At 30.6% G+C, this 12,749-nt stretch overlaps 1 protein-coding gene across 1 annotated transcript in view; it reads left to right on the top strand.

Annotated features, from left to right (window-relative positions):
- LOC143044520 (tubulin-specific chaperone D-like) overlaps positions 1–11,678 on the top strand; it is a 52,612-nt gene extending 40,934 nt beyond the window's left edge. Inside the window, exons 28-37 of the mRNA XM_076216575.1 lie at positions 22–75; positions 1,423–1,561; positions 2,436–2,557; positions 3,372–3,449; positions 4,109–4,198; positions 4,655–4,742; positions 5,181–5,290; positions 7,427–7,505; positions 10,711–10,767; positions 11,440–11,678. Of these exons, the coding sequence (XP_076072690.1) occupies positions 22–75; positions 1,423–1,561; positions 2,436–2,557; positions 3,372–3,449; positions 4,109–4,198; positions 4,655–4,742; positions 5,181–5,290; positions 7,427–7,505; positions 10,711–10,758 (808 nt within the window). The 3' untranslated portion in view covers positions 10,759–10,767; positions 11,440–11,678. The remainder of the gene's footprint in view (positions 1–21; positions 76–1,422; positions 1,562–2,435; positions 2,558–3,371; positions 3,450–4,108; positions 4,199–4,654; positions 4,743–5,180; positions 5,291–7,426; positions 7,506–10,710; positions 10,768–11,439) is intronic.
- The last annotated feature ends 1,071 nt before the right edge of the window (positions 11,679–12,749 follow it).

Below are 12,749 nucleotides of genomic sequence, written 5' to 3'. Positions count from 1 at the left end.
AATTTTTTTTTTTTATTGCAGACCTGAGATTCCAAACATACCACATAGAGAAGAATTAGAGAAGATATTTCCAAAGTATGTACTTATTATAAATAAGAAGATGTGGTATGAGTGCCAAAGAGACTTCTGTCCATCCAAATCACAATGTTTTAAAAAGTTCACAATTATAGGTCATAGTACAGCCTTCACCGTGTAGCCTTGGCTCACACCGAACAGCAACTAGAAAGGTCTTCAAAATGACTAGTGAAAAACAATTTAAACAGGAAAACCATCGGTTTAATTTATATAAATATCAAGAAATGATAAACATTTATGAACCACACCAACAAACTACTTAACAACAGGCCCCTGACTAAGTACTGGTGCATAAAAATGCAGTGGGTTTAAACATTTTAACATGTTTATCATATTTAGACATATTAAAGGTAATAAAAAAATTAGTAATTTTAGTAGCAAAAGATCGCTTTTCAAAGAACATATAATGGACAAGTATTTTAAAGTTATTATTATATTAAAGTATATTTCTGAACTTTTTTGAAATATTTACATATTTTCTATACATATTAAAAATTCCATTTTCTTATATTTGATTTTCTATGTGTTGGCAAGTTTAAATAAAAAAAATCTTTTGTTTTTGACCCTTTTTTTTCAATTTTTTTAACAGTATTTCAACAAGTTTTTTTCATGAGAGAAAAGCATGTTTGGAATATGTCAAACTTGAATCTTCTCTCGTATTAATTCCCCAAAATAGTTATAACATCATGAAAATGTTAAAAAAAAGTATCTTAATAACGGGTTTGTGGTGTAACACCACTAATTCGGGCCAGGCCAGAAAGCACATACCAGAAAGTAGTACATATTTTTCACAAAATATTTTCTACGCATGAGTGTAACTTTCAAAATATTTAGAATATTGAGGTATTTTTGGTATCAAATGAAAGTTGAAGGACTGGTGATCATTGTTGAACACTTTTTGACTAATAATTTTGAATATTAAAAAAAGTACATCAAATTTTAAAAAGAGGGTACATTTAGTTTGTTTGTCAGATCTGAAGTACCTGTTTTGGTACATCCGAAGTTCCAGGAACCAGTTCTTTCTTAAATGCCGTAAAAGGTATGTTGATTTTTTCAGTACAAGACACCATAAAGTGTTGTTATGAAATGCAATGATTGTCACTTTATTTGAACTTTATACAGAAGAGGGGTGCCTGCTTGAAACGGAGGATTTTAACATAGAAAGCAATGGGGCCATGAATTAGTGGTGTACTTCCTTATAGAATATTGTATATTCCATAATATTCCATAATACAAATACGGTTCATATATTATATAATGGTAAATTTCCATCTTTCACTGATCAATCTGGTCGAACATACATGTATATGAAAATGTTTTTAATCTTAAAATGTTTTTTATTTGTAGATCAGAAATAGAAGACATTAATTGGGCTGCCCCATCAGATACATTTCCACGGTTTTCTCAGTTGCTAGGTTGTGAATCATATGCATATAATGTCCTTTTAGGTTTCACTGTAAGCGTTGGTGGAATCACTGAATCTTTAGTAAGTGTTTATTTTTTATATGAATAAAGGATACGAGATGTACAACATAGAGATATCATTTTATAGTTACACAAAATATTTCATATAAATAGATATAAGATGTGGTATGAGTGCCAATAAGGCAACTCTCCAATCAAGTCATAATTTGTAAAAGTAAACCATTATAGGTTAAAGTACGGTCTTCAACACAGAGCCTTGGCACGTCAGTTGAGATATATTTCCGCCATACTACATTAAAAGTGGGCACAGGGTAGGCAAACTTTATTTATCTACCTTGCCCATCTTGTTGAGAAGACATTCTGTTTATTTTGCTTTATCAAACAACTAACTAGTACAATAGATCTGTTGATATACTCAAAAAGGCATTTATATTTAACATTTAAATATATAAAATTAAACTCTGTTTGGTGAACCAACGCCTGTGTGAATCATTTCGATAGAGTCCCTGAAGTGGATACCTTGGTATGCAGGGTTGTCAAATTAGGCAAATAAATGCAACATTTAAAATATACTCAAAGTTGACAACAACACTTCAAATGGTCTGCAATTTTGTTTGCTATGGTCTACATGTTTCACCTGCAAGGCTGGCTTCATCAGGACAATTTTTATGCAGAAATTAATTACTGAAGTACTTAAAGTGGTACATTGAATTTGACGTTGTCATGGTGAGAGAAACAATGAAAAGTGAAAGTAGCAATACAGAGTTATAAATAGATAAGATAAATATAGAAAAATAGAAAAATGAAGTTTGTTTACAATGTAACTTGAGTTTCTTTTACTTTTATATGATACAGGTCACAGAGATTTTTTTTTAATCACTATGTGAAAGTATTGAATTTTGTATTTTAAAGTTTTTTTCAATTTTTCTTTGTAGGTAAAATTTTCAAGTACTTCCATGGAAACATATTTAAGAAAAATACAGAAAGATGAGCAACAATTACACAAGTTTACACAAGTATTAATACAGATATTTAAAGATTACTTGAAAAAAGATAGGTACGTATTTAGTTGGCCTGAATGTTGTCTTTACAAGAGTTTCATTCAATATTTTTGCACAAAAAATCTGAGACTCCTCTAATTTCAACGATAGTGTGAAACAAATTTTTCCATATTTTATAAATTAAAAGAGTTATAGTTTAATGCAGTTATGAATTATGGAATTGAAATCTACCAAAGCAGCTAGTATAGACTGCATCTCACATTTGTCTTTCGTCATACTTTATATGTGAGACAATATCCTTTGTTGTTGAAAACTTTGGTGTTGATGGTGGAATTTGATATTTAAGAATTGTCCTTATTAAATTTAATGACATCCTTTTCAGACACATGGCGATTGTAAAATTTATTGACAACTTTTTTAGATACATGGTGATTGTAAAATTTAATCACATCATTTTATAGATACATGCATATATATGGTGACTGTTAAATTTTAATCAGAATCTTTTCAAATACATGTAGATAGTTTAAATTAATCACATCATTTTAAGATACATGGTGATTTCAAGCTTTACAAATGTATAGACACCTGTCTGTTGTTGCAGGCTGTATGTTGTCTTTTGGATTCATTTATAGCTTGATCTATGTTTTGTTCATTGTTGAAGCCCATACTTTGCACTTTAGTGGTAATTATCTCAATTCTTTAGTCTCTTGTGAATAGTAGTCTCATCTGTATTTATACCACATCTCTTTATCTTTATATATATATTTTATTAACTTTCTATGTTGTTGGGTTGCTGTTACCATTGACATATTTAACTTTACTCCCTTTATTCCTATAGATAATATTTGTCATTTGTTTATATTCCAGAGTATCAATTCCATTGTTAAAGATGTTGGACCAGTTATTATCTAAAGGTTCTTTTGATGTCCTGGCAACAGATACAAGGTGAGTTGTTGAAGAATAACAATACTGAATACTCTGAATTCATTTATATTCGTGGGTACCAATTTTTGTGGTTTGAGGAAAATTTGCATATTTTATTGATATTTGATTTTGTGGTTTTTGGCAAAGTCTTCATACAGTCTTTTAGAAAATTTGTAATTCGTTGAACATTTGAATTCGTGGTTCTCTTATACCCACGAAATCCATAAAAAATGGTATCCAACGAATATTAATGAATTCACGGTATGAAGACTTGTTTTAAAGAACCCATGATCAATTTTTAATTTGACAGTTGCCAATAAACTCATGATAGATATCAGGATAAAAGCTATGTACACTTGAAGTTTTATTCGTCTTCAAAAAGATTCATTCTTGACGGTCAAATCAAAAGCTTTAAAAAAGGACAAACTAAGTGTGGTTGAAGGACCCAAATTTCGGAAAGGAAAGCTATGGCAATCAATTCTTGAGTTAGCAAATCAGGAGATAACTGTATTGTATTTTAAGCTTGACCTTCGTAAAATGTAGATTTAACTGTCGCAAACTGAGTTTACCTAGCGACGCGAGACAATAAAATTAAGCACTAATTTGAGTTCACTTTAGGGAAAGAAGCAGAAATACATTATTAATTTTCATTTGTGACGATTCTCCATACTTGTTTTCAGCAACACATTTCCTATAGATATTTTTGAATTAACCAAGAAGGAGATTTTACGGAGTGGAGATCCTCACAAACTTATGGCCAGTGCTGACGTGTAAGTTATTTGTAATTTGGTAAAATTATTAATAAATTAAAACATGTTCCTCTGATATCTCTGGATTGGATTCTTTGATAAGAAAAGAAAAGTGCCTAGGGATAATCAGGGGAAGATGTACTGAAGCACTTGTTATTGATCTTTTATGTCATAAAAAAAAACAAAGAAAAATATCATCATTTATATGATAAAAAAACAAGAGAAAAATAACTTAAGAAAAAAACAATGAGAATTCACATTGAAAATAAATAAATAAAGTAGTAAATAACATTACTGCCAGAAACTAATAGTATACAAAACATTTAAGAAAATTTGAATTTAAGAAAATAACCAAATTGGATGATTTAAAAGAGTTTATATTGTAATATTGGTTATTAGGGTTTTTAGAGAAAAGTAAATGCTTTTTACTTCTTTTGAATTAAACTAAAACAATATTATAGATGGACTTTTTTGTAGATTTTGTGGATTGCTGCATTTTGGTGAAGCTACAAGAAAGAAATCGCTGACCCAGTTACTTATTTTAGTCTGTCATAAATACCCACGGGTAAGTACCTTACTTGAAGGTCAAAACAGGATTCAAAATGGCCGAACAACATCATGGCAGATAATATGCAAATATAGGAAATAATTAGATATGAGTGTCAAGAAAATGAATATTTCAACATAAATACATGAAGGTACCTTATATCATTTAAAAATATCTAAGAAAACAAACAACATTATGTACATTGACAAGCCATATACTATATTTTTTATATTTTTCTTTTGTAATTTGTACGGTAAGGAAAATTTGTATCCTGCATAACTAGTAACACACAACAAATTTGTTTCTAACATACTGTGATTTGTCCTAAACTGTAACCACTGCAATGTCCATATATAATAATCCATACTTAAATTTTCATGTAAATTCAAGTCTAAGTCAAAATAAGCTTATTAAAGAAATGAAATGATACATTTTAGAAATATATGAATATTTCAGGTGAGGAAAACTACAGCCAACAAGCTGTATGAAGCCTTGGTGACGTATGATGACGTAGTTCCTGATGACGTGTTGGATGATGTTATGACAATGCTTAGTGAAACTGTCTGGTATGCTTCATTCAGTACACAAAGTATTCTTGTTGGGTTACTGTCTTATTGACATATACCCTAGTATATTATTAATCTGTAGTATCAATATTTTATACATTATTGCGAACCCTATTATAGTTTTCCACAGATTCACCTGCAAGTTACCCGTCCATTTAAACTTTTGTAAGTTCTATTGTCCCATCTAACAAATACAATAGCTATTGTTTTCTGTTTAGTTTATTCAATGGGACCTTTAAATTTCTTGCAAGAGAAATCTATCACTCACTGATTAATTTACCTGAACAAAAAATTGAACTGCCAATGATGGAAATACATGTGCAAATAAGTAATTATAAAACTGCATGTGATGTTGTATTTATTTAATCAATAACACATTTTCAATTTGTTTAATATAAACACTGATTTAAAAATTAAAAGTTGATTTCTGATCAAATTTCAACATTTACCTATTAAAATTTGCTCTTTTTAGTCTGTTCACATATAAAAACATGAAATGATAATGTTTAAATAAAGGTCTTCATAAATGTATTCTTTTATATTTAAGATGAAATTAAACAAGGCCCCAGGGCTGGACGGACTGAACGTTGAGTTTTATAGAAAATTTTGGGAACAGATTAAAGATTACATAGTACCAGTTTTCAACTATTGCTATAAAAAAGGATAATTAACAAACTCCCAAAAAATTGGAGCCATATCTCTTTTGTTTAAAAAAAAATGATCCCCTCTCCCTTGATAACTATAGACCTATTACATTATTAAACTATGATGTTAAATTACTAGCTTATGCCTTAGCGCAACGACTAAAATCAGTACTACCAAAAATCATTCACTCTGATCAAAAAGGTTACATAAAAAACAGATACATAGGTTTTAACATAAGACAAATCCAAGACATTATTGATTATTCTGAAAAATTTAATGTAGATGGTGCAGTTTTATTTTTAGACTTTACTAAAGCTTTCGACTCACTTGAGTAGTGCTTTATGTTTGAATCTTTAAAAAAAAAATGGTTTTAAAAAAGAATTCATAAAATGGGTTGAAACTATGTATACAGACATAAAAGGATGTATTTTAAATAATGGATGGGTGTCTGCCCCCTTCAATACATTTCGTGGGATTAGACAAGGATGTCCGTTATCTTCGTTAATTTTTGTCTTGTGTGTTGAAATAATGGCAATTAAATTAAGAGAAAATAAGGAATTAAAAGGATTTGAAATCAAATTAGATGGAAAATCTTGCTCACTAAAAATATGTCAACTGGCAGATGATACTCAATTGTTTTTAAAAACACGCAAAGATATAAGTATTGCCCTTAATATCATTGAAACTTTTGGAAGCCTTTCTGGGCTCAAACTGAATAGAAACAAAACAGAAGGCTTATGGCTTGGCAAATTTAAAAAGTCAAAAGATAAAATTGAAAATATAAACTGGAAACAAGACCACATTAAAAGTCTAGGAATATATTTTGGATACGATTATCAAGAATGTCAAAAATTAAACACAGAGAAACAAATAGATAAATGTGAAAAATTGATTCAAGGATGGAATAAACGAAACTTAACATTAATAGGAAAAATTACTGTAGTAAAGTCCCTAATATTTTCCACCATATAAAGTGTGATATGATATTTCTCCATTTTGACTGTCTAAACAATACATATATCATTCAATTTTTCTGCAATCTGACAGTCCAATTTGATTTTTCTGGTGCCTCTTTACTAGAACTTTTATAAATTAGTAATGCTCAGTTTAAACAGTCTATGGTAAGGCTTCCATTTAAAACCCTCTTATTTGTGTAGGTTTCTATTCATTTAACCTGGGGGTTGAAATTGATTCTGTCCATTTTAGAAAAGCTTTTAACAAGACCTTAATAGCATTCTCAGCATGTAAAGAAAGAACTACCAAAAAATGTATCACAAAGCAACTTAAAAACTCCTTTTGAGATTTAAGTGCCAATTTTGACTGTACTTGACTAATATTGATCGTGAGTCATGAACAATTCAGAATACTTAAGACCAATCTTAGTCGTACAATTTTTTTGTGAAATCGACTCCTGGTATTCAGATTTGATATATATGATTTCATCTTGTTATGATATTGACCTTTCATTCAAATATATGACTTTTTTTACAGGGACAATGATCTGAGTGAAGTTAGAATGATAAGAAATGACTTGTGTGATATGATTGGAATACCAAAACCTGTAGTTGTGGTAAAGTATTACCTCTATATATTTAACAAATAATAGCAGATGTTTTAAACATAGGTGCTTGAGGACAGGATTCTGTTATGAGCCCCCCATAGTCCCTCCCCCTTATTATCATAAATCTCATATTTTTAAATATATATCACTTATTTGTACCATATATATACTAATATACCATATTTTTACTCTAAATATGCATGGTTACTATCAACGTGAATCTCGACTATAGAGCGAAGCAAAAGGTTGCCAACTTCGTTTCAAGAAATTGGGGCATCGGTCAGGAAAAATTGTTTTAAAATGTGATAAAATTTCACTTACCGGTTAAATAAACGAGTCCTTGCTCTTTCCAGATGATTTTCCTTATTGAATATGGATATCCCGATGTAGTATAATACTGTTTTAACACTTTTATTTCATTTTTTCCGCAAGTTATGTTGCTTTTTTTTCTCCATTTAACTTCGATCAACGGAACTAACAATACAACGACATCTGTGTGGTCTTCAGCTCAAGAAGGATACCTCCACATGTTATCCCAAAACAAGCATTTTTCTAGTTTGAGGATAATAACTTGTGTAGAAGTATTTCAATTGCTCTGAAATCATACTGCAATGTTTAAAACCACAATTAGAAGGTTTGGATTCATTTTTAGGGGTTATGGGGCCAAAGTTTAGGAATTAAGTGCCAAAAAGGGGTCAAAACAAGCATTTTTCTAGTTTTAAGACAATAACTTATGTGTAATTGTATGGATCTCTCTGAAATTGTACCACAATGTACCATATAACAAAGGGGAGGCTGGGATTAAGTTTTGGATTAATTGTCCAAAATATGTTGGAATTAGGGGCCAAAAAGAAGCATGTTTCTAGTTCCCAAACAATCATGACAATAATTTGTGTTAAGTGTATGGATCTCTCTAAAATTGTACTACAAGGTTCAATCCTGCAATGGAAAGTATGGGATTGAGTTTAAGGCTTTTGCTTCAAGGGGGTTTCAAAAAGAGGGGGGGGATTTTTTGTTTACCATTTTTTGAGAGCTTCCTTTTTTTTTAATTTTTCAAATTTAGAATTTTTAAAAGTTTCAAGAAGAAATCTTCAATTGCACAGTATTGTGCAATAGATTTGTTAGATCTTATTTTATTTCATCAAAAATTTAATTCTTGGGATTCTTTGATATGCTGAATCTAACCATGTATTTAGATTTTGGATATTGGACCATAATAGGTAATGTCCAATTTAAAATTTAAAGTTTTTAAGTTTAAGTTCTTTGACCACATTAATTTTGTGACTAAAACCTATATTATGTCAAAAATTTTGATCACAATCCAAATTCAGACAGAATCAAGCTTGAATATTGTGACCAAATTTGCCCCAACTGTTCAGGGTTCAACCACTGGGGTCGTATAAAGCTGCGCCCTGCAGAGCACCTGGTTGGTTATTATCTTGAATACTATTATAGAAAGCGATAAACTGTAAACAGCAATATTGTTCAGCAAAGTAAGATCTACAAATAAGTCAACATGACCAAAATGGTCAGTTGACCCCTAAAGGAGTTATTGCCCTTTATAGTAAATTTTTTACCAATTTTTAATAAATTTTTGTAATCTTTTACAAAAATCTCCTCTGAAACTACAGGGCCAAATTTACCAAACTTGCCCACAATCATCATTGGGGTATCTATTTTAAAAAATGTTCGGGTGACCCAGCTGGCCGTCATAACTAAAATTAGAACATAGGGGTAAAATGTAGATTTTGGCTAATAACTCTGAAACCAAAGCATTTAGAGCAAATCTGACAAAGATTTGCCCTGAAATTTACAGATGAATTGGACAACCGGTTGTTGGGTAAATTTTTTAGATTTTTACAAAATAATTTCCTCTGTTTACTAATGGGCAAAGTTCATTATAGATAGAGATAATTGTAAGTAGCAAGAACGGTCAGTTAAGTAAGAACTTCAAACCCATCACCATCACCAGAACACAATTTTGTCATAAATCCATCTGTGTCCTTTGTTTAATATGCACATAGACCAAGGTGAGCGACACAGGCCCTTTAGTTTTATTTTTCTTTGTTTTATATACTGTTGTTTGTCTTTTGTACCTTTTTTTTACCTTGGGCTTTGCCAGTTGTTATATTTCCTCAACTTTCTCTTATCTTTTCCTGGTAAAAATGAGTTCAACAATCTGAAATGGTTGTGAGGGGGGGGGGGGGCAATATTATAATAGGAGGGTCTTGTAAATATGTGTCCCTATAAATTTCTTGCATGAAAGGTTCTTGTCTGAAGGAAAAAAACAACATAATAATCCTACATAAAAGTGTTTAGAAATATATATGCCCTACAGTCACTGTAATAAGCTCCTCCCTTTTATGTGTGTTTGGAAGGAGGACACGTACAGAACATTATTATATCTTGCATTTAGCTAAATACAGAAATAGTATCTTATAAGTTAGCTGCTGAATGGTGTCCATATATTAAGAGCAGCTGTTTAACTCTAAATTTATTAATATCAATTGGGAAGTAATTTTCATAAAATTCATAGGTATAGGCATAGGTAAACTTGAAACAGTTGATTATTCAACAAAATATGAGTTTCTCAGGTCTATTAAAGGAGTTCGCTTCTCAGTTTCAAAGTAATAAACTTTTCAAAACACTAGTTTATATAGATAGAGGATTAATAAAGGAATCCAAAGAGCAAAAAAAATATATAGGTCACCGTGCTTGTTTTCGAGATATTAACAATTGAAATTTTAGTGGGAAAATATTCTCTCTTGACTTTTCATACTTTATCATTGACAAGTTGAAGTTCTCAAAAACTGTCAAAAAGTAATTAAAAATTTTATAAGACCTTTACAGATGGCTTATCATTATACGTGTAAAAGATTTACCAAAAGAAAAATGGGGGTCACCGGGCAAATTTTTTCAAGGCATTCAAATGGATAAAACCAGAGGATTCCGAAAATCTGACAAAAGATCTAAAACATGACAAGCCAGCTTCCTTAAAGCTTGTATAAAGAATTTAATTGAACCATGCATGTATTAATCATTGATTTCAAAACTTAAAAATTTTTCCTTGATTGCCCAGATTTATACCCAAGAAAAAGATAATTTCAATATGTGTATATTTTTAGATACTCCTAATAGAAAGGTTTTGATATATATAAAATGACAAGATATGTAAGTCTTTACTATGGTTACATTTTTGTTTATCTTTTTACAGGCAAAGTCAAAAACTAGTGATACTAAAACAGAAACACCAGACAGATGACACTAAGAAGTATGTTATTCTGATTCTTGTTCAATATATATAGGAAGATGTGGTATAAGTGCCAATGAGACAAGTCTCCATCCAAATAACAATTTATAAAAGTAAACCAGTATAAGTCAAGGTACGGCCTTCAATGCGGAGCCTTGGCTTGCACCGACCAGCAAGCTATAAAGGGCCCCAAAATAACTAGTAATGCAAAACCATTCAAACGGGAAAACCAACAGTGTAATCTATTTAAAAACGAGAAACAGGTATGAACTACATAGACAGACGACATGAACTACAGTACATCAGATTCAATTCATAGATTTAAAGTAACAAACTTGTGTCTACAAGTTTTAGATATGTTTGCAAGTTTCAGATATCAATATAAACATCCTATGATATTTTTCATTTTATTTGAAGGAAATTTTAAACTGTATTCAATTAAAAACAAATATGGCTTCAAATGATATGAAATGATAATGTCATCTTTGTGTCCATTTCTACTTGTGTAAAACTTACATTTCCCCCTTATAGTGATGCCAGAGTATTAAACAAATAATGATCACTAGTAAGCATAAATAAAATAAAAAAAACAATACCAAATACCGACATTGTTATTCTCTGATTTTTATATGCACAACTTTTATTTACTTCCTAGCAGCTTTAGATGATATAATAATCCATTTTTCATTTCAGATGTAATATCTGTGTTGTTTGAATTCTGAAGACTGGATTTCTTTAATACATAGAACAAACAAGAGCAAAATATTATTGAAAAGACCTAAATATCTGCTTATGATTATGGTAGACCTGCAAAACTGAAAATTTGATGAAAAACTAGAAACATTATTTATATATAATTTGTTAATGTATTTATTGATGTCGCTTTTTTATCAAAAGAATAAAACTACTACACAATTACGTTTTACCCTTGTTAAGTTACAGCCAAAATTTACATGAGATGAAGAACAGCAATTAAAGAGCTTTCCCTTTGATTCATTTTGTTTTAGGTTTTGTGCCATGAATTGATACATTGTATCCTTATGTTTCCATTATATTAATCAATGAGTTTGTGATCAGTCCTATTGATTTTACCAAGAGCTAATAATATTTCCATAACTACATAAATATATTAAACTAGAAGTCTTTTAAATCTAAAATGTGGAAGGATTTGAATTCAACTTATGATTAAGTGAAAGAGTCTCAGATTTCTTGTGCAAAAACATCCTATGAAACTTATCTGTCAGCCATCAGGGTTACTCCTGGTGGGTTACTTCCTATATTTTGAGTGGTATAAGTTTGACGCAAAACAGGGTCACTTTTCCATACCCTGCTGGTAAGAACAGGGTTGCTTTAGAATGTCCTGCTGTTGAGAAAAGGGTCTTTTTATAAACAAAGTATTTGTCAAGTACAGGATCGCTTATTTTACTGTTTAAGATACAGTCCTGAACCCGGGTCTAAAATTGCAACTATTTTATATGGTCTAGAACAGGGTATGTTTTTCAATTTTTTTGTTTAGAACAGGGTATGTTTTTCAATGTTTTCTGGTTAGAACAGGGTATGATTTGGCAAGTGCTATCGACACAGTTATAGTTATACCAAAAGGATAGTCAGTAAACACCCCATGCAGTGGGGGGGTTACTATTTTTATGCCACACCTATGATACCACCTGCGATAGTGGAGAGGCATTATATTTTCTGGTTTGTGCGTCCATTCGTCTGTCCGTTTGTTTCTCTGTATGTCTGTTTGTTCGTTTATTTGTTCATCAGTTCGTCTGTCCTTTCTCCTTCAGGTTTAAGATTTTGGTCAAGGTAGTTTTTGAAGTCCAATCTACATGAAACTTAGTACACATGTTCCTTATGGTATGATTTTTCCAATTTTAATGCCAAATTAGAATTTTGACTCTAATTTCACAGTCCACTGAACATAGAAAATGGTAGTGCAAGTTTCAGGTTCAAGTTTTTGGTCAAGGTAGTTTTTGATGAAGTTGAAGTCCAATCAACTT

The sequence above is a fragment of the Mytilus galloprovincialis genome, chromosome 9, assembly GCF_965363235.1.
Source record: "Mytilus galloprovincialis chromosome 9, xbMytGall1.hap1.1, whole genome shotgun sequence".
NCBI lineage: Eukaryota > Metazoa > Mollusca > Bivalvia > Mytilida > Mytilidae > Mytilus > Mytilus galloprovincialis.
Note: the sequence above shows the minus strand (reverse complement) of the source record. Positions and strands in the feature narration are given on the sequence as shown.